At 55.3% G+C, this 18,021-nt stretch overlaps 2 protein-coding genes across 2 annotated transcripts; both read right to left on the reverse strand.

Moving 5' to 3' along the window:
- Positions 1-4,986: 4,986 nt before the first annotated feature.
- KCNJ4 (potassium inwardly rectifying channel subfamily J member 4) lies at positions 4,987-7,598 on the reverse strand. The gene is made up of 2 exons (XM_009647847.2): positions 7,561-7,598; positions 4,987-6,316 (listed from the first exon to the last, which is right to left on the reverse strand). The coding sequence occupies exons 1-2, from the start codon at positions 7,596-7,598 to the stop codon at positions 4,987-4,989; spliced, it is 1,368 nt and encodes a 455-aa protein (XP_009646142.1).
- Positions 7,599-10,328: 2,730 nt separating this feature from the next.
- On the reverse strand, positions 10,329-11,453 carry ENTR1 (endosome associated trafficking regulator 1). Its single transcript, XM_009647744.2, has one exon. It carries the CDS (start codon positions 11,451-11,453, stop codon positions 10,329-10,331), a length of 1,125 nt encoding a protein of 374 aa, XP_009646039.2.
- Between the last annotated feature and the right edge of the window lie 6,568 nt (positions 11,454-18,021).

The raw sequence follows: 18,021 nt of genomic DNA on the forward strand, positions 1-18,021 counted from the left end.
GCCTCCCCTTCCTCCCCATCCCTCTGCTCTCCCCATTTTCCTGCCCCAGCGGGGCTGCCCCCGCTGCCCCTATGCCCCCCACGCTTTCAGCATCCCAGCAGGCTGCCTCCCCTCCTCTCCCCCTCCTCCAGTCCACCCCGGCTGTGCGGATTTAGCACAGGGCCGGCGCCCGCGGGGTTTTCCGATAGTGGCGCTCCATTAGGGCCCAGCTCTGCTCTTACCACGGGCAATGGCAAAAGTCCCATCGACTTCACAGGCCAACAGCAAGCCCTTAATGGCCTGGGAAGGTAAGGCTTTTTTTTTTTTCTGTTGGGTTTTTGGGTTTGGGGTTTTTTTTTGCGTGACATTTAAAGCCATGGCCACTTCATATTGCCCATCCAAAAGCTGGGAGAGACCTCAGGCCCCCCTGCAAAGGCCACGAAGGGCTGCTCAAGCTCAAAACAAGCAGAAGAGGCATTTTGCCGCACAGAGGTCACGAGCCTGTGTCCAGCCACCAGGGCAGCGGCATGCCCCGCTCCATTCCTGGGCAGAACCTGGCCAAAACCGAGCTGGGTTGAAAAGGAATGCGTTTGTTCAGCAGTACAGACGTTTTCAACACCATTTCCTGGTCATGGAAATCCAACCCCATTTTCTCCCCGTTTGAGCTTATTGTTGTGTTTCTTGAAAATATTTTTAGTTGCAGTGTGTATCAAAATGTTTTGCTGAGCAAGTTTTGGGTGAGTTGAAAGGTGCCAATGACGGTTCCTTTTCAAAAGGGTTGTCCAAAACTGTCACCAAAAATAAAACATGAAACAAGTTTCTCAAGTGTCATTTAAACCAACAACATTCATCATAGTTAGTTGTCATGGGCTGGAGGATCTGAACCAGTGCCTGGAGCTTATTCACAGGGAAAAAGTCCTTCCTCTCCCCATTATCCTTCTGATATTTGAACAGCTTTCAATAACGAGCCAAGGAAATCATTCAGAAGACAAGACAGAAATATAGGTTGTGGGCAGATAAACAAAGTAGCGGTGTCTTCCTCCTGAAAAGCAAGCTGCCAGCCCCTCAGGATTAGGGGCAGGTCTTGGGGAAGCGGTGCCTCCACCAGACCCTGGGCGAGGGAGGGAGCTTGGGGACGTCGTGCCCTGGCGTGCAATAGAGGTGTCTTCTCTGGAGAGCACAGGACAAGAAAGTGTCACCTACCTGAAAGGTGATGCTCCACATATTGTATGCAGCAGCCAAAATATCAGGTTTGTTTACGGTTGTGAATAGCTTGGAGAGCTGATTTGCAGGCTCCTTAAAAATGTTCTTTACAGCAAACAGCCTTCTGAGGTGGGTTATCCTGGTGGCCTTCCATGGGCTGCATAAAGGATCCCCCAGCCTACAGCCGGATAGGCGCCTGTTGAGATAGATGCTGCTGTCACATGGTACTTGGGTGTTTATGGGATGAAGTTGTGGTATAGGATGGGTTATGCCCCCATGAGTGGCCTACGCACATAGGTACGTGCAGCGTGTACTTGGGCACAAGCACGCCGTGATTTGAGCATGCAGGTACAGAAGTACCTGTGCAGGAGGATGTACACACCGCTGTGTATCAGCCAAGCCTGTGGGCATGCGTGCAGCTTGCGGAGGCAGAAGAGCACTTTGTACTGGGAGGAGTGACCTCACCATGCCGTCAGATGGGCTATGCGTGCCCAAGGAACGTGCCATTTTGGCAACGTAAGCACAGCTGTGGGAGGAGCGCCTGACGGGCAGAGGTTTACCCATCACCTCTGTTCTCCTGCACTCTGGCTATTCCTCTCCTTCTCTCTTCCCCCTCCCCTCAGCCCCCTTCTCTTCCCTGGTCCTCCTCAGCTCTTTTCTATTCTCTGACAATGTGACACTGTTGCAAGCTTTCTCCCAATTTTATTGTGAACAGCAGGGATTTAGCTGGTTTTTCCTCAATGCCTCGGTGTCTTCACCGTGGTGCCAAACATGACATTTGACATTCACTTTGAGGGTGACAGGGCACAGGAACAGGCTACCCAGGGGGGTTGTGGAGTTTTCTTCTTTGGAGATATTCAAAACCCACCTAGACGATGTCCTGTGCAACCTGCTCTGGGTGAACCTGCTTTAGCAGAGGGGTTGGACTACATGATCTCCGGACATCCCTTCCAACCCCTGCCATTCTGTGATTCTGTGATTCTGTGACATGAAAAGGGCCAGCAGGTTCAAATGTACGGAGGAGGCTGGGATCCCAGCGTGATGCTTGTTCCTTTTGCATTATCGCAACGTTTTCCCATTTTGCCTGCAAGACTCACATTGTCTGAAGCGAGGGGCGGCAGTGCTGGCCAGTGTGCTGCCTCCACTGCCCTGGCTGTGCATGGCCATGGCCCTGGTGCACCTCAGCTGCCCCATCCTTGCCCAGGCTCCCCAGGGCCTCGCCCCCCACAGATGAGCCTCCCAAGAGCTAACAGGCTGCGGGCACTTTGTCCCCACCAAGCGCTGCCATCTGCCTCCGAAGGATGCTGTACCTCGGTGGTGGGGGTGTGTGTGCATGCCCAGCCATGCGGGTTTCCTCTCTCCTGGAGGCCACCACCTCAGTCTGTGTCCTGGATGCCCGTGTCCTCTCACACAGAGTCCTTCTCTCTCGGTCCATTAGGTTGTTTCCACTGCCATGGCCAGTGGCAGGCACCCAGCTCTGAAAGCTGTATTAAAAGCCAGGTCAATACCAGCCCCTGCTTATTCCCCCCCTGGGGAAAATAAATAAATAATGAGTGGAGGGAGGGAGGGAGGGACTTCATTAATTAGCAATGGGGAGGAGAGGTGGGACAGGGACCCACGTGGAAAAATGAGGCTGTGTATCAAGTCATATGTGGGAAAAGCCAGTATCCATGAGCTTCTGTTCCCACTCTGTGCCCAACAGGAGGAGAGGGAGGCATCGGGAGTGATGCCTTTCCTTTCCCCCGCCTTCTCCTGATGCTCTGCTCTTCTGTTGTTGCCCGTCTGCTCTTCTCTCATCCTCCCCCCAGCTCTGCTTCCCTTTTTGGCGAGGCTTCCCAAAAGTGTCAGGTCACTGCTTGGGTGCGGAGCAAACCCGCGCAGGGCGGCTGTCCCCCCTGCAGAGCCTGCATACCAGGACAGGAAATGGCCACATCTGGGTCTAGACCCATCTTGTTAGTTTATCCCTGCTCTTTCTCCAAGGCACTCCCAAATTACCTCACTTTCTCTTCTTCTTTTTCCCTTCCTCCTCCTCCGCCTGCCTGCTGCGCCGTCTTCTTCCTCTCACTCCTGCTATTTCCTTCCTTCCCCTTCTGCTTCTTCCCCCTTCCTCTTGCTTCTTGAATGAATTCCAACTTGGTATCGAGATGCTGTTTTTCTGCTTTGTAGATCAGGGGTTGGGTGGGACATAATTTCTTCATCCATTCCCCCCCAGAGCACAACTGTGGGATGCCCAGAGCAGCTTCCCAAGCTACCTGTTTATCCTTCCATCCTCCTATCATCTACAGTTTGGAAGGAGTGATTCTGCTGCTTCTATAGGAAAAGGCCCACCAGGTTTGTGCGTCTTTTGTGTAATGACAGCAACATGATGTTACAGGTCTAGCTCTGGTTGATGCCCTCCCGCATTTCCTCTGGTTTTTACTTGCCCCTGGCAAAAAAAAAAAAAAGAGGTTTTGGGGTGGTTTATATTTTTTTTGAGCTTTACATCTAGAGCAGTGTCTTGCACATCTCTGCCTCTTCATCAAGCTTACCTATAACCCTTCCCTGGGCAAAACTCTGGTTAGCTCCAAAGCAAGCAGGGTTGTTTGACCCATCCTACTGGTAATTTTAATGCAAGTGCTTCCCTCCATACATACATTTTGTATGATCTTCTCCCCGAGCAAATTCTCTGAGCCTCTAGGCCTTTACCAGGGAGGCCCAGAACAGGGGAGCCCTCGTGGTGGAGCTTCCAAGGCCCCAGTGCCATGCAAACAGCAAACACCAGCACAAATAACTCTCATCAGTCTCCATACCAGGCTGCAGCCTTGGGGTCTCTCCTTTGTTTCCAAACCTCCCCCTGGGATATTAGACTTTATTAAAAATAAATAGTTACAAATTCAGTTTTACAGCTGATGGCAGCAGGGAGAAGAACGGAGGAGGTGAAAGGAGCAAGTGGAGGGTCTGCTGTCCAGTCAGGTCACTTGTCTGTCACCCCAGCCGCGCTGTGCCAGGGAGCAGTCTGAGTGTGCAAGCACAGGGCCCTGCCTCCTCTGCCAGGCATCTCAGGAGAGGAGCAGGACGCGTTTTTCAAGAGGACTGGGAGAACTGGGTCTGAGTCTGTGGAGCCAAGCTGCTTCTGGAGGTGGCAGATGCCAAAAGTCAAGGAGAGTGCAGGGTAGGCTACATAGAGCGTCCTTGTCTCCTAGCTTGGCATTTGCAGTGGAAGAATATGGATTTCAGTTCTCGTTCTGTTTTATATACAAATAAAGAGTCATGTGCAACAAGCAATAAACATGCAAGTAAACCTGTCCCTTGAGATCCTTCCCCACTCCCTCCAGGAGTCCTAAGCTCTCCCGTCCATCCTCATCTGGTCAGTGCTTAGGTATCGCTCCTCTCCTAGTGACGGTCAAGACTCTTGACAGCCACGGGACCTACCCACGCCGAGAGAGGACAGAAAGTCTGTTGTTGCCTCAGCAGCAGAAACACTCGCTGTGGGTCCCTGTCTGTCCATTGAGGGCAGGGACTCCTGTCGCCTCTCCAGAGATGAGAAACCAGGCGTGCTGCTCTTCTGTCTCTGGGCAGGAAAGGGGTCCTAGCACAGGCTGTGTGCACAGGAAGAGTAGTGTATCCTCACTCCTCTTCCAGGCAGTATGACTTCACGGGAAAGGGAGTATATCAGAGCAGCTGCAGGCCTTGATGTACTCAGGGCCTGAGAGGCAGTCACGGGAGACATTTTTTGGTGGGCAAGGGACTTATCCAGCTACGTACGGGTGCAGAAAGGAGGAGGAGACGGTGGGCGATGGGTGTGGAACGGGGAGGCTGGAGGACTTAGATGGCTGACTCCCTGCGGTATGAGATTGTATCTAGGGGCAGAGTTGCCTGGAGCCGCTCCAGGTCCAGATGGCTTCCAAAATCCATCATCTGGATGACACCTCCCTCTTCTTTAGTGCTGCCCCCTAACACCACGCCCACTTCATCATCGTCTTCATCTTCATCTTGACTGACAAGAGCCAGCTCATTCTCATAGCAGAAGGCACTGGGAGGTGGAGGAGAAGGTAGAATAGTCATCTTGCTTTCTTGCAGCTCCCGGGCTGAGCAGCAAGGTGTGCCAGCTACCTCATAGGTCTTGTGAAAGCGCGAATAATCCACTTTGTAGTGGTTCTTCTCCTCAAACACAACTGGTTCAAAGCGGTGACCCCAAAGGATCTCACTAGCAAGGTAAGAGCTTCGTGCCTGTGTGGTCATGGCTGTGGCTTCCACCATCCCCTCCAGGATAACAACAATCTCAAAGTTCTCCGTCTCCAGCTCCTCCTTGCCAATCCCATAGAGCGGGCTCTCCTCATCAATCTCGTGAACAATAATAATGGGTGAGACCAAAAAGATACGATCGAGGCCCACATCATAGCCCACATTGAGGTCCCGCTGGTCCAGGGGGAGGTATTCCCCTTCCTCTGTCATGTAGGGTTTGATGAGCTGGGCTCGGACGTGGGCCTCTACAATGTGGCTCCTCCTCAGGTTGCCCACCCGCCACATGAGGCACAGTTTGCCATCCCTCACGGAGATGACCGCATGGTGACTGAAGAGGAGGGTCTGGGCCCGCTTCTTGGGCCTCGCCATCTTGGCCATGATGGTGCCAATCATGAAGGAGTCAATAACGCAGCCCACAATGGACTGGACCACAACTGCCATGATGGCCAGCGGGCACTCCTCAGTCACGCAGCGGAAGCCATACCCAATGGTTGTCTGTGTCTCCACTGAGAAAAGAAAAGCCCCTAAGAAGCTGTTCACATGCATGATGCAGGGCTTGAGGAGGGAGGGACCGCCTCCCACTGCCGGAGCATTGAGGTCACCATGGAAGAAAGCGATGCACCAGAAGAGGAAGCCAAAGAAGAGCCACGAGACCAGGAAGGTGGCGGAGAAGATCATAAGCATGTACCGCCAGCGTGTGTCCACACAGGTGGTGAAGATGTCGGCCATGTAGCGCTGAGACTTGTTGCTCAGGTTGGCAAAGTAGACATTGCACTGGCCATTCTTCTTCACAAAGCGGTTGCGGTGCTTCCGCCGGGGGGCATGGCCCTTCCCGTTCCGGCTGTGCCCATTCATGCTGCCCAGCGCAGAGACCTTGTGTCCATCCTCTTCGGTTGAGACGATGCTGTACCTGGAAGAGAAGAAACAGGCATTTCCAGCAAAAATATGTGAACAACAACAACAACCACTGAAAGAGTGAGGGTGGGAGACACGTGGGTGGCTCACAGGGCTATGTCAGCATGGCGTTGAGGTTCACAACAGCATGTTTCCCTGGTTATTGCACCGTGGTGCCACACTGACCAAATTGGTGGAGCTTGGCTGCAATATTTGCCAAGTCTTGCTGCCAGGAGGTTGTATCTAGCCAAGTCCTGACAGGGCAGCAAAGCAGGAGAAGCATGCAGTGCTTGCAGCCATTGTGGTGAGGAGGGACCCAAGGCTTTGAAACCTGACAGCACCTGGGACAGCCAGGAAGCCTGGGAGCAAGCGCCTGCATTCTGGCCACATTTTGGCCCTGACATTATATAAGGACGTGAGTTTCTATTTTTTCCTCCGCTCTCCTCACTGATTTCATGGTGCGTCGGTGACAATGTTTATACACTTCCTGCGCTCAGGACAATTCTGTTGCCACAGCAACGCGCGTGGCTCCCAGCATCCCGCATCCAAAGCCAAAGGTGTAATTTGGAGATCAACAGCCAAGTGCTGGCAGATTTCCCTGGGAGAAGCTCCACACACACTTTCTGGGAGACACTTGCCCCCCCAGCTCCCCTCTCTCACAGGCGGCACCGCTGCTGCCCCTCTCTGTGCTACTGGGTCTACGGGTGCAGGTATTCCTCAAAAGACGTGATGGCAGAAGATGCTTGGACCACTGAGGAAATCAAGGGTGTGCACAGACTCACCAAGACCACTCTGCCCTTGTGACTGCCGAGCCCTGGCTTCCCAGGACCTGTTGGGCTGGCAGTGCCTCCCTCCCACCCCATCATGTTGACTTGTCAGCTGGAGCCCTCCAGCATGGGCTCTGTGACCCTCATCCTCTTCTTGTGGGAAGAAGGAGCAGGGGAAGCAGGTGTGGCTGGAGCTGTGACTCCTGGGGACAGGGAGCTTCTGCAGCACTGCTGGAATATGGAATTTCTGGTCCAGCACCACGAAGCACCTTGCTTCTCCTCTGTAGCATTCCTCGTCTGAGCACTGCCCCCAGGTACGGTGTGTCCTGGGTTGGAGAAGGAGAGAGGAGCCGTACCTTGGAGCAGAAAAGCCCCTGGCAGATAATTAGAGAATAATATACCAAAAGGCAGGCTGAAGGTAGGGCCTGAGGGACCAGATGAGGAGGACCATGCTCCCCTGGGCAGCAGCATCCTTGAGAAGGGGGTTACTCACCGGTTGACTCGGACGCTGCCCATGGCTCGCTGTATCATCAGGTGTCAGGGGGCCACGGGAGCTGGGAGGGCGCAGGATCTCATGCAGCAGCACTCACATGGGACCTGGCTGCTCCAGGTTTCAGCTCCACCATGGCTCGCTGTATCATCAGGTGTCAGGGGGCCACGGGAGCTGGGAGGGCGCAGGATCTCATGCAGCAGCACTCACATGGGACCTGGCTGCTCCAGGTTTCACCTCCAGCGAGCCGGGGCCCGTGCTGCCATTGCGATGGCTCCGGGGCACACGCCTTGCAGAGAAGGACGAAGCAAAACCCAGTCAGAGCCTCCTGTGGCAGCACCCGTCCCAGTCCCAGAGCAGGGGGTGCAGGGCTCCCAGCCGTTTGCTCAGGAGGGCTCTGGAGGTGTTCACGGGGCACCTGGCTCGGGAGGAGCTGATGGATGCAGACCAGGTTGCATGGCCCACAGCCCCCGCACTCCCTGGCATCTACTGACGGGAGAGGTGCAGGGCCAGCCGGTCACCACTCTCCAGATCAAGGTCACAACGACTGAGCAGCTTGCAGGGCCCTTGCCCTGAGCCATTTTATTAATATCATAGCTTACACTAGGACGAGAGATCAGCCAGGCTAAATACCTTGCACACAAGGACTAATGAGGCACGGACATGCACGGCAGCACTCAGGGATCCCCGTCAGCCCAGCCTGACCCAGAGGGGATTTATTTCCAAGGGGGTGCAGAACATCCCCCCTGTTTCAAAGAGGAGAAGGAAAGTGATGGGTAGAGCCAAAAGGGAGAACTGACGGAAAGGAAGGGCTTAGGGGTAGCCAAGGAGAAACTGGTTAGAGCAAACAGACCTTGTGACATGCCCTGCGTACAGCATCCGAGGAGCAGCTCAGCAGCAGAACCCTGGGGAAGATGTCCAGCAGATGTTACGTCCCAACTCGGTCCTCCCCGAACTGAAGAACAGGGAAACCGAAGACTCAAGAGCCGACCTATCCCGCCTGCCCAGAGCTGCTGGGAAGCGAAATGTGGTGAGGTGGTAATGACTCACAGATTAGGAAGGGCTTTGTACACCCATGCTAATCCCACACTGTAACCTGTGTGGAGCGCAGGACACAGACACAGCCAGCTAGTTTGCTTCCTCCCAGCCTCCCTGACGAGCAACCAGTGGTTGCCATATCTGGGACAAATCCAAGGATTTCTGGGTCAAATCCAAGGATTTCTGGGTCAAATCCAAGGTTTAGAGCTGCTTGCAAGTGGTCATGCCCAGGCAGGAGAGAGTGATGTTGTCAGGGACAGAAAAACTTGTGAGAACCATCCTTGTCTCAGCATCAGCGTTACAGAACAGGGCTTCGTGTGGCTAAGGGTGACCACCAGCTTTCCCCAGTTAAGAGCACAGTCTGGAAAGCAGCAAGGAGCTCCAGACATCTCCTCTGATGTGCAAGCACTGCCGTTGTCAAGTCTGGGATGAAGACTAACCAGCAGTCTCTCCTCCAGAGACCAAGGTTAAGCCCTGTGGCAACACAAACATGCTTGTCCAGACCAGGGATGCTATGGGACCAGGAGAAGACAGCAACCTTGTAGTCCATAACTCACCATATAAAGGTGAAAGTGAATGTCTGCCTAAAAATTTCCATCAGGAAAAAGCACTTTGGCACTGAACTCTGCCAGCACCTACTCCCTCAGCGTCCAAGTCTTTAAGGAGGGTTGGTTTGGCCAGGTACGGGAAATTTTGTTGTGCAGCTGTGTAAACCTACAGCAGAAACTGGGGTTGGTAACCTAAATTTATCAGAAATGCTGAGGGATGGCCAAGTGGAGAAGAAAGATCCCTTCATGCCCATAGGTGATCCCACTAGGATAAGGCTAAGATGTATCTTCAGTGATTATATGGTGAGTTTGGACTGCAGGGTCCCACAAGGTGCCAAAGGTGGGCAGTTTAGGTATACCCCTCTAGGCCAGCTCTAGCCAGGGGAGGAAGGGCATCCTCTCCAGCCGGCACCTTCCTTAGCCAGCCTGGATAAGCCAAGCTCATCCTTAGCCAGCACTGACACAGATCCTGGAGGAAAGGCGCTGCCACAGTTCACATATGGATACTTTACAACTTCCTAAAGGTTTCTGACCACCACTACCACCCCTTTCTCCAGCTGCATGAACAGACGAGCAATTTCTAGAGACTTTGGATTTTGGCCCAGGTGGTGGTCACCTCCAAAAGAAGAGGAAGGAGGACCTAAGGAGCTTCTGCCCACTGAAAGTATGTGCAGCAGCACCCGGATCTCTGCTCCTAACCTTCCCCACCTCACAGAGAAGGGGCAAAGGAAGCAGATGAAATGCAGGTACTGCAAGGGCTGTGCTCATCTCCACTTCTGGCTGGTACAGCTACGGGCAGGGATGGGCAGACTGTTTATGAGCACCATGTCCCATGCTGCTGTGCTTCCTCCTGGCTCCCACACGGGAGCTCAAGTCAGCCGGCACTGTGGCATGGCCTCTTGCACAGAGCCCACCTCACCTGGACCTTGCAGCTCAGGGCCTGGGAAACATTTGCTGCTGGCTCCACAGGGCTGGAACAGAGCACATCAGCAGCTAAAACTACATCACTGCCTGCAATTTGTACTTGATCAGAAGAAAAGTATTTCCATGAAGAATAAAGGCTATGAATCTGAACACACACACACATTTGAGCACATGAGAGCAAATGGTTTTAGTATAGGCTGTAGTGGAAGACCCATGGTCTTGGTCAATACACTCATCCATAGGACCCACATGGAATTGAGTTCATAGCTCTTTTTCTGCTTCAACTTCGGAAATTTTGCCAGTAGATTTAAGGACCTCAGCAACAAAATGCAGTGACTCTGAACCAGAGGCGAGCTGTCTGATGGACCAGTTTGCACCCATTATTATCTTGTGGAGGTTCTGCAAGGCGAAGTCTATGTTGTGCTTCACAACCCCCAGGTTGGTCGTTTGACCTGCTCTCAGGTTTTCGTTCTCCACCCTGGAGCTCTCCAGCTCTCCCTGGAGAATAAAGATCTCCTGCTTCAGCTTCTCCACGTTGCTTTCTGCCTCCAGAGCCCGCTGGGTCATTAGCTGGAGACTCCACTCAGTCTGCTGGACAAAGGACTGTAGCTCTTGGGCTTCCCTCTCCTCTTTGGCCAGGCTGGCCATCAGCTGACTCTCCAGCCTCCGCACTGTGCACGCCTGGCTCTCCAAGGAGTTCTGCATGCTCCTGACCACCCTCCTGAGCATGGCGTTCTCCTCCCTGAGCATGTCGTAGGTCAGCTGCAAGGACGGGAACTCCCTGTCCCTAATGGCCTCCCCATGCAGCTTGTGGGGTTCTGCTACTTTGGTGCACTCTGGGTACCCCAGATAAGGGTCACTGGTGTGGGCCCATGGGTCAAACGCATCTAGCCCCAAGTGCTTGCCCACACTAGACTGGGAAGAGTCATAGGGGCTGCACGGTGCTGTACTGGTGGCTTGGGACGCGTGCAACTTTTGATGCACAGAAAGGTGGGAGGTCCCAGTCCAGCTGTTGTCCACATCTTCAGACAATGTGCCAGGCATTTTCTTGTCTTTGTAAAATGGTTCCTGAAACTCCTGAGCTTGCTCCTCAAGCTCCAGTGCATGCTTGGCCAACGTCTTGGCATATATTCTATTTTTCAGTCCTTCGTCTTTCACCACATAAGAGTGCTTGGGTTTTAGGGAAAATGGGATGGGTTCCTCCAGGTCCTCCACCTGACTGTCACCCAAGCTGTCACGGCTCTTGCACTGGGGTGGAGGACGTGTGGAGTGGCAGGGGTAGCTGAATTCATCATCGTTGTCATCCTCCTCATCATCATCTTCCAAGCCTTGAGATTCTGGGCAGACCCTCTCCATTGTCCCAGAGATGCCAAGCAGCCATGACATTTTTCAGGATTCTTTGGGCTGTGGCAAGTGGGAGGATCCAAATTATCCTCCTGGAGCCCAGATCACGCAGGCGGGTGACACTGACAAGCAGTGTGCCAACTTCTGCAGCCTCAGCGATGCTCGTGGGGGGAGAGGCAGTCACCAAAATCCCTCCATTTAGATCACCAGAGTGTTCAGGAGGGAGCAGAGGGGAGGACCAGGCATCTCTGTGTCTTCGCCATGGGGAGAACAGGAATCACCAAGGTCTGTGATGTCATCGTGTGACTTCACTGCCTGCTGTGAGGTCATGACCGGGGGGAGAGGAACTGACCAACTTCAAAAGTGCTTTTTTGGCAGCAGGAGGGTAAGCCGGGTCCCCGTGGCTACAGAGCCAACCCCAGCTCAGGGGTGCTACCAGTGGGCAGAGAGGAGCTCATGAAGCCACCTTAGACCTCCAGCGTGCATTAGGGACAGGGACCAGCTGGCCCCGGGCAGACAGCACGGGGCAGAGGGGACAACCCTGCCCCGCAGGCTACTGCAGGTGAGGTGAGACCGAGAGATCTCTGGCAGCAAGATCAAGCCACTGGCGTTTTGGTGCCAGGGCTCACCCTGGGCAGAGGCAGAAGACATCACCAGCACTTCAGCAAGAGCCATCGCCCCAAGCTGGCTGGACGGTGAGGGGTCCGTGCCATGGTGCTGCCGATCTGATTCATCCCCTGCTGCCAGCTGGCGCAGGGAAGCGTTAGTAATACCGGGCGCCACAAACTCGGAGCGGCACGAGCCAGGAGACGAACGAAAATAAACCCACTTACCACTTCCACCCCAACACACCCCCACAGCGTGCGGTGCCGCCATGGGAAAGACAGACAGACAGGCGAGAAGCCCTGGGCTGGGGACTGCCATTGTATCGGGCTGGCATTCGCATTAGCCCTCTGGAGGTGCCACGCCGGGAGGTGATGTAGCCACTGTCCCTCCTCAGCAGCTGGTGGCCCAGGGCCACTGCTGACATCCCTGCCTGCAAAAGAGGAGCTGCGAACTCAGCAAGGCCAGGGGCCGTACCAGGAGCTCGAACCCCACACAAACTCCATTCAAATGGCTGTGAAAGCGTCCTGTTGCTCCTTGGAAACCTGAAACACAAATGGGCTGAAGGGGAAGGCTCAGAGATGCCTCCAGAAAAAGGGGATGCCATTCCCATCCTGAACAGGCCTATGGCACAGACCAGGGGGAGGAAAGCCTGGCCGAGGACAGAGGTGCAAAACTCAGAGCATGCCTGAGGACCTTTCCTGGAGTTTTCTCTGCCTCCTGGGACCCACATGTGCATGAAAGAAGCTGGCAACTGCTGGGGAGTGGGGTGAAAGCCCACCAGTGGGTACAACATGGGGCACCCTGGGAGATGCTAGGACTGTGGTCCTTAGAGATGCCTCTCCATCCCTCCTGTCCCCAGCATACACACTCACCCACATATTTCATGGCCTGAGGAAGCCCCCAACAGTGCTTTCGGAAGCCGCTGCAGTGTGGGCACCGCAGCCCCTGTTGCAGCGTTGAAGCTGTCAGCCAAGTGGGTCTCCAGGGGCCAACAGCCACCTCCAGCCCTGCAGCCCGGCCTGCCCTTCCCTCTTTCCCAACTGCTTGCCCCTTCCTGCGCCCTGGATCGAGCGATGCCAGGGACAACGCCACACCATGCCGCAGCCATCCCCACCGTGCCAGGTGACACCGTGCTCCAGCGGCACAAGCCATTGCACCGACCCATGCCACCACCCCGGCGCTGCTCAGACCCCGAGCAGACGCGTGGGGCCAGGCTGCTGCCATTGCTTTCCGAGGGATCTGCGGGCTAATAATATCGTCAGGGCACGTGGTGCTGATGCAATGCCTCCATCGCTCCATCCCAGTACGTGGTGCATCACCTCGTGCATCCCAGGCTTTCTCCAGCCCCTGCCAGAGCGGATCATATTTGTCAATCCATCTTTAAATTTGCAGTGGAAGAGTCTCATGAAACAGAACAGAAAAGTCCACACTGAAGCACTCCCCCACTTCTCTTTTTATAACAACCGTATCTGGTGCTCTGGGACGTACACCATGAACAACGACGATGGAAAAATCCCAGGGTATTTTTATACTCTTAGTCTTTTGCTTTATCTGGAGTCGTCTGGCAAACGCTTCCCTCCTGTCTGTGGTCAATACCGCAGCCGCTGGTTGCGCTGCGCTTTGTGCCTTTATTCCTCGAACCGGCTGCGTAGCACCGTCTGCCTTTGAGATCAGCATCCACAGACCCGTCCTGCTGGCTCGGGTGCGGTGACAACGCAGCAGAAGTCTTCTCACCTCTTGGGGAGTCAAGGGAGGGAAACACCCCCAGCAGAGCAGGGACCCCTTTGGCCTTTTGCAGAGCCTCGCAGACCCACGGCATTCGGTTTGTCCTCTCCGGCCTCTTTGTAACTCCACCTCTTCCCCTCACAACTATTCCCAGGGTTCATGCCGGGGCTCCCAGGGCAGCCTGGTGCCGTGGGGGCTGTCTTGCTGCAAGAGGCAGCGGCTGAGCTCTGGCTCCTCGGCGCTGGCAGGGCTGGGTGCTAGGCGCTGTACGAGCCCAGGCGAAGGCACAGTCACCGTGCGGGAGAGTTTTACCATATTAAAAAGGCAAGTGACATATGGAAGGTGAGGGGAGGAAGCTGTAATCAACTCTATACCATTTTTATATACACACTTCTGCCTTTTCGTTCAATAATTATAAATAGATCGCGTAAGTGCCAACAGTCCCCATCTGCCCCGCAAGGCATGATCCGCTGACCAGTTTCTCTCTCCAGAAGAGGATTTTATTAACGCACCTCTGCCCGGTTTATATTTTGGGGTGGAGTGAGAGGAGGGGGGGGGACTTTTTTCCCCCCTGTGAAGCCCTGGAGCTTGGGGATGGGTAATATGAAAACAAAACAAAATGATTTGAAGTTAAACCATCTCAGTGTGTGACTCAGAGCTATTCATAGCTCCCTGAAGCCAGCTGCAGCAACGGAGCCAGAAGGATTCTGCCTGTATTATTATTCCAATTACCATCTGAATTAAAAGTTTGAGCAGTGATCAGCCCACATACTGACGGGAGGGGGAGAGAAGAAAGCGAGAGAGAAGGAGAGAAAGAGAGAGAGGGAGAAAACACAGATAAAAATGGGATCCATACAAAGGTCCCTGGGATGACAAAGTCGGGAAGAGGCATGGGAAGGTGACAGCATCACCTCCTGCCTGCTCCCACACCGCCCCGGCAATCCCCACTCCGGCCACGCCGTCGGGGCAATGGCGCTGCAAGAGCATCTGCCCACTCCCCGGGATCCCAGACAAAAGTGGGGTACCCCACGGCAGCGCTGGGGGGACTGACACAGGTGCTCACCCGCTCTCCTCTGGTCGAAACGGGGCTGGGGGGGACAAGAGGCAGGGACTGGGGAGCGGCCAAGCAGGAGGGTAAGGAGACGATGCTGCTGGGGTGGCAGCCGGGGAGAAGTCCCTGCTTTTTCTTGTCGAGCAAGGTAGGTGGGTGTTATTCTTCGTGGCTGGCATCACAGGGAAAATGAAATGCTCAGAAGGCCACTGGCCTTCCCTGGGTGGTGGTCTTGGCCAAATAGGAGCCAGGCTTTGTGGCAGCCAGAGCACAGATCGCGTACCCTCTGCTCCTGAGGAAGTGCTGGGGCTGACGTCTGCCCTGGCAGCCGTCTTGCCAAAACCATGGACTGGACCCTGAAGGGTTAGTGCAAAACCCACAAAAGCTGAAAAAATGAAAGCGCTGAGGTGTTCCCCAGGTCCCCACTTCCCAGGTGGCTGCGATTTGCTCAGGTCACTCCTCCAGTTTCCCAGCACTCTTGCACCAGTGAAAAGGGCATCTCCCCTAACCCCCCCACCCCAGGAGCTCCCTGGGCTGAGCATCCTGCCTTGCCGGAGCCTTGTCAAAAAGCTGTCCCCCGCCGTGTCCCTGTGCCTCAGCGTCTCTCCAGCACAGAGCCCTTCCTGAGCCTGTGCTGCCTGGCCAGGAGGGCTGCCCACACATGGCCTTCTCGATGGCTTTTCGCTAGCTGGGGATGAGGATCATTTTCAGTGTGCAGGAAAAGGGGGGTAAGGGTGGCCAATGCCATCTGCCTGCCCACTGCGCTTGCGCTTCTGACAGGGCAGGGATGATCTGCCTGTGCCTCTGCAAAGTGCCCAGCGAGGCAGACACCTGCAAATGGGTTATGAACGAAGATAACAACAGGGACAGCAGCAAAGGATGAGCGATAGCCAGGGCGAAGCCCACTCCGCACCGAGCCCTGGGCCGAGAGAGGCTGCAGCCGCTGCTCTGCACCCAGCTGCTGCACGAGGGCTGCGTTCCCAGCCTGGCCTGGCTGCTCAGCACTAACCCATCAGCAACAGGGAAAATAAAATTTTCCCCAAAAAAACCCTTGTCACTACTCTGACAAGGAGCCCAGCGGAACTACCAGCCTCCTGAGGGGCTCCCAGCTTCTCCCCTTTCAGTCATGCCTGCCAGGCGCCAGAAACGGAGCTGAGGGAGCATCCCAGGTAAGCTGCAGAACCGCACTCCTGCAGAGAGCGGATCGACTATTTCACTATAAGTCTGCTGACTTGTTTTGCTGCAGCTTGCTCGGTCTGTGTAAACAAATGCACCTGAAAGACATCAAGCCTAAGTACTGCCCGACACCATGGTATCGAGGACTGTCCCCCCGCCTTCCCCTGACCCCCGGCTCCCTGACATGGCAGGGGCTGCCAGCACAGACAGGCTCGGGTGCAGGGGGAGAGCGGTGTGAAGCGGGGCACGGCAGCCACATTTGCACCCTGCTACACCTGCGATATCCCCCTCTGCCATCGTCACGGGTTGCTGCCGTACCCCTGCTCTTCTGGGCTGTGCCCTGCCTGCCCACCTGCCTCTCGCCCACTGGCGCTCGGCGCTGCAAGCAGCTTCTGCCTGGTCGCCTCCACCCAGACATGGGGCTCTTTCGTGATGGTGGAAGCAACTGGGACAGGAGAGGAGAGGACTTCTGGGGCCGCTGGGTCTAGCACTGTGGCAGGCACCGCCTCATCAAGTGCACCCTCAGTAACTTTGCAGACAACACCAAGTTGGGTGGAAGTGTTGATCTGCTCAAGAGGAGGAGGGCTCTGCAGAGGGACCTGGACAGGCTGGATCGATGGGCTGAGGCCAACTGTATGAGGTTCAACAAGGCCAAGCGCCGGGTCCTGCACTTGGGTCACAACAACCCCAGGCAACGCTACAGGCTTGGAGAAGAGTGGCTGGAGAGCTGCCTGGTGGAAAAGGACCTGGGGGTGTTGCTTGACAGATGGCTGAATGTGAGCCAGCAGTGTGCCCAGGTGGCCAAGGTGGCCAACGGCATCCCGGCTTGTATCAGGAATAGTGTGGCCAGCAGGAGCAGGGCAGTGATCGTGCCCCTGTACTCGGCGCTGGTGAGGCCGCACCTCAAATGCTGTGTTCAGTTTTGGGCTCCTCGCTACAGGACAGACATTGAGGCGCTGGAGCATGTCCAGAGGAGAGCAACAAAGCTGGTGAAGAGGGGTCTGGAGCACAAGTCCTGTGAGGAGCAGCTGAGGGAGCTGGGGTTGTTTAGCCTGGAGAAGAGGAGGCTGAGGGGAGACCTTACCGCCCTCTACAGCTGCCTGACAGGAGGCTGCAGTGAGGTGAGGGTCGGCCTCTTCTGCCAAGTAACAAACGATAGGACGAGGGGAAATGGCCTCAGGTTGCACCAGGGCAGGTTTAGGTTGGACATTAGGAAAAATTTCTTCACCGAAAGGGTTGCCAGGCTCCGGAACGGGCTGCCCAGGGAAGCGGTGGAGCCCCCATCCCTGGAGGTATTTAAAAGACAGGGAGACGAGGTGCTTAGGGACATGGTTTAGTGGTAGGATGGCAGTGCCAGGTTAACGGTTGGACTTGATGATCTTAAAGGTCTTTTCCAACCTAAACGATTCTGTGATTCTTTGTAATGACACCGAGCTTTTCGGAGGGATGAAGTACCTGCCTGTCCAGCCTCTGGGTTCCCCAGAGCCCTGCAGCCCCCATGCTCCCTGTGCTGCTGGCGGGGCCAATCTCTACAGCTCCTACAGGGAGCTTTACCGTCCTACAGGGCTGCTTTACCCTCCTCTATAGCAGAGTCACTTTTGATGTCCTCTTTCTCCAAGTCTCTTTTCGGCTGGCCGCTCTGCGCGGGTGCCTAAGCAGGCTGCCGGCAAATGCCATGGCCCAGCACAGAAAGGGAGCAGGTGAGAGGAGAGGGGAGGGCGAAGATGGAGGCCGGGGAACAGGTAGCAGCAAGGCAGATGGGATGAGGCTGGCAGCTCACTGCACCAGTGCTGGTGCTGCTCACCAGGGAGGGAAGGAGCTGGGGAGGGAGGCAGGAGAGGTGTCGGGGTCTTTTCTCCCAGCCTTTCGCAGGGGACAGAGTGGGGGACGCTTCCTCCCTCGTTTTCACACAGCACCAGGCTCCCTCTGAAGCGTTTCGGGAGAAATGTTGCCATAGAAATAAAACAGCCGTCCAGATTGCGAGGGGCAGGCCTGCCGCCATGGTGGCAGGGGGTGGGACAGGCGCGGGCAGGGGGGCAGCAGGAGGGCCCC

This window comes from Egretta garzetta, unplaced genomic scaffold (assembly GCF_000687185.1).
Source record: "Egretta garzetta isolate BGI_Z169 unplaced genomic scaffold, ASM68718v1 scaffold51, whole genome shotgun sequence".
NCBI lineage: Eukaryota > Metazoa > Chordata > Aves > Pelecaniformes > Ardeidae > Egretta > Egretta garzetta.

Bases quoted from the DNA above. Each gene is read 5' to 3' on its own strand.
- ENTR1 (XM_009647744.2), bottom strand. From the start codon at position 11,453: ATGTCATGGCTGCTTGGCATCTCTGGGACAATGGAGAGGGTCTGCCCA.
- KCNJ4 (XM_009647847.2), bottom strand. From the start codon at position 7,598: ATGATACAGCGAGCCATGGGCAGCGTCCGAGTCAACCG. The intron at 6,317-7,560 runs GTGAGTAACCCC...CTTCTCTTCCAG, and splicing joins GGCAGCGTCCGAGTCAACCG to GTACAGCATCGTCTCAACCG.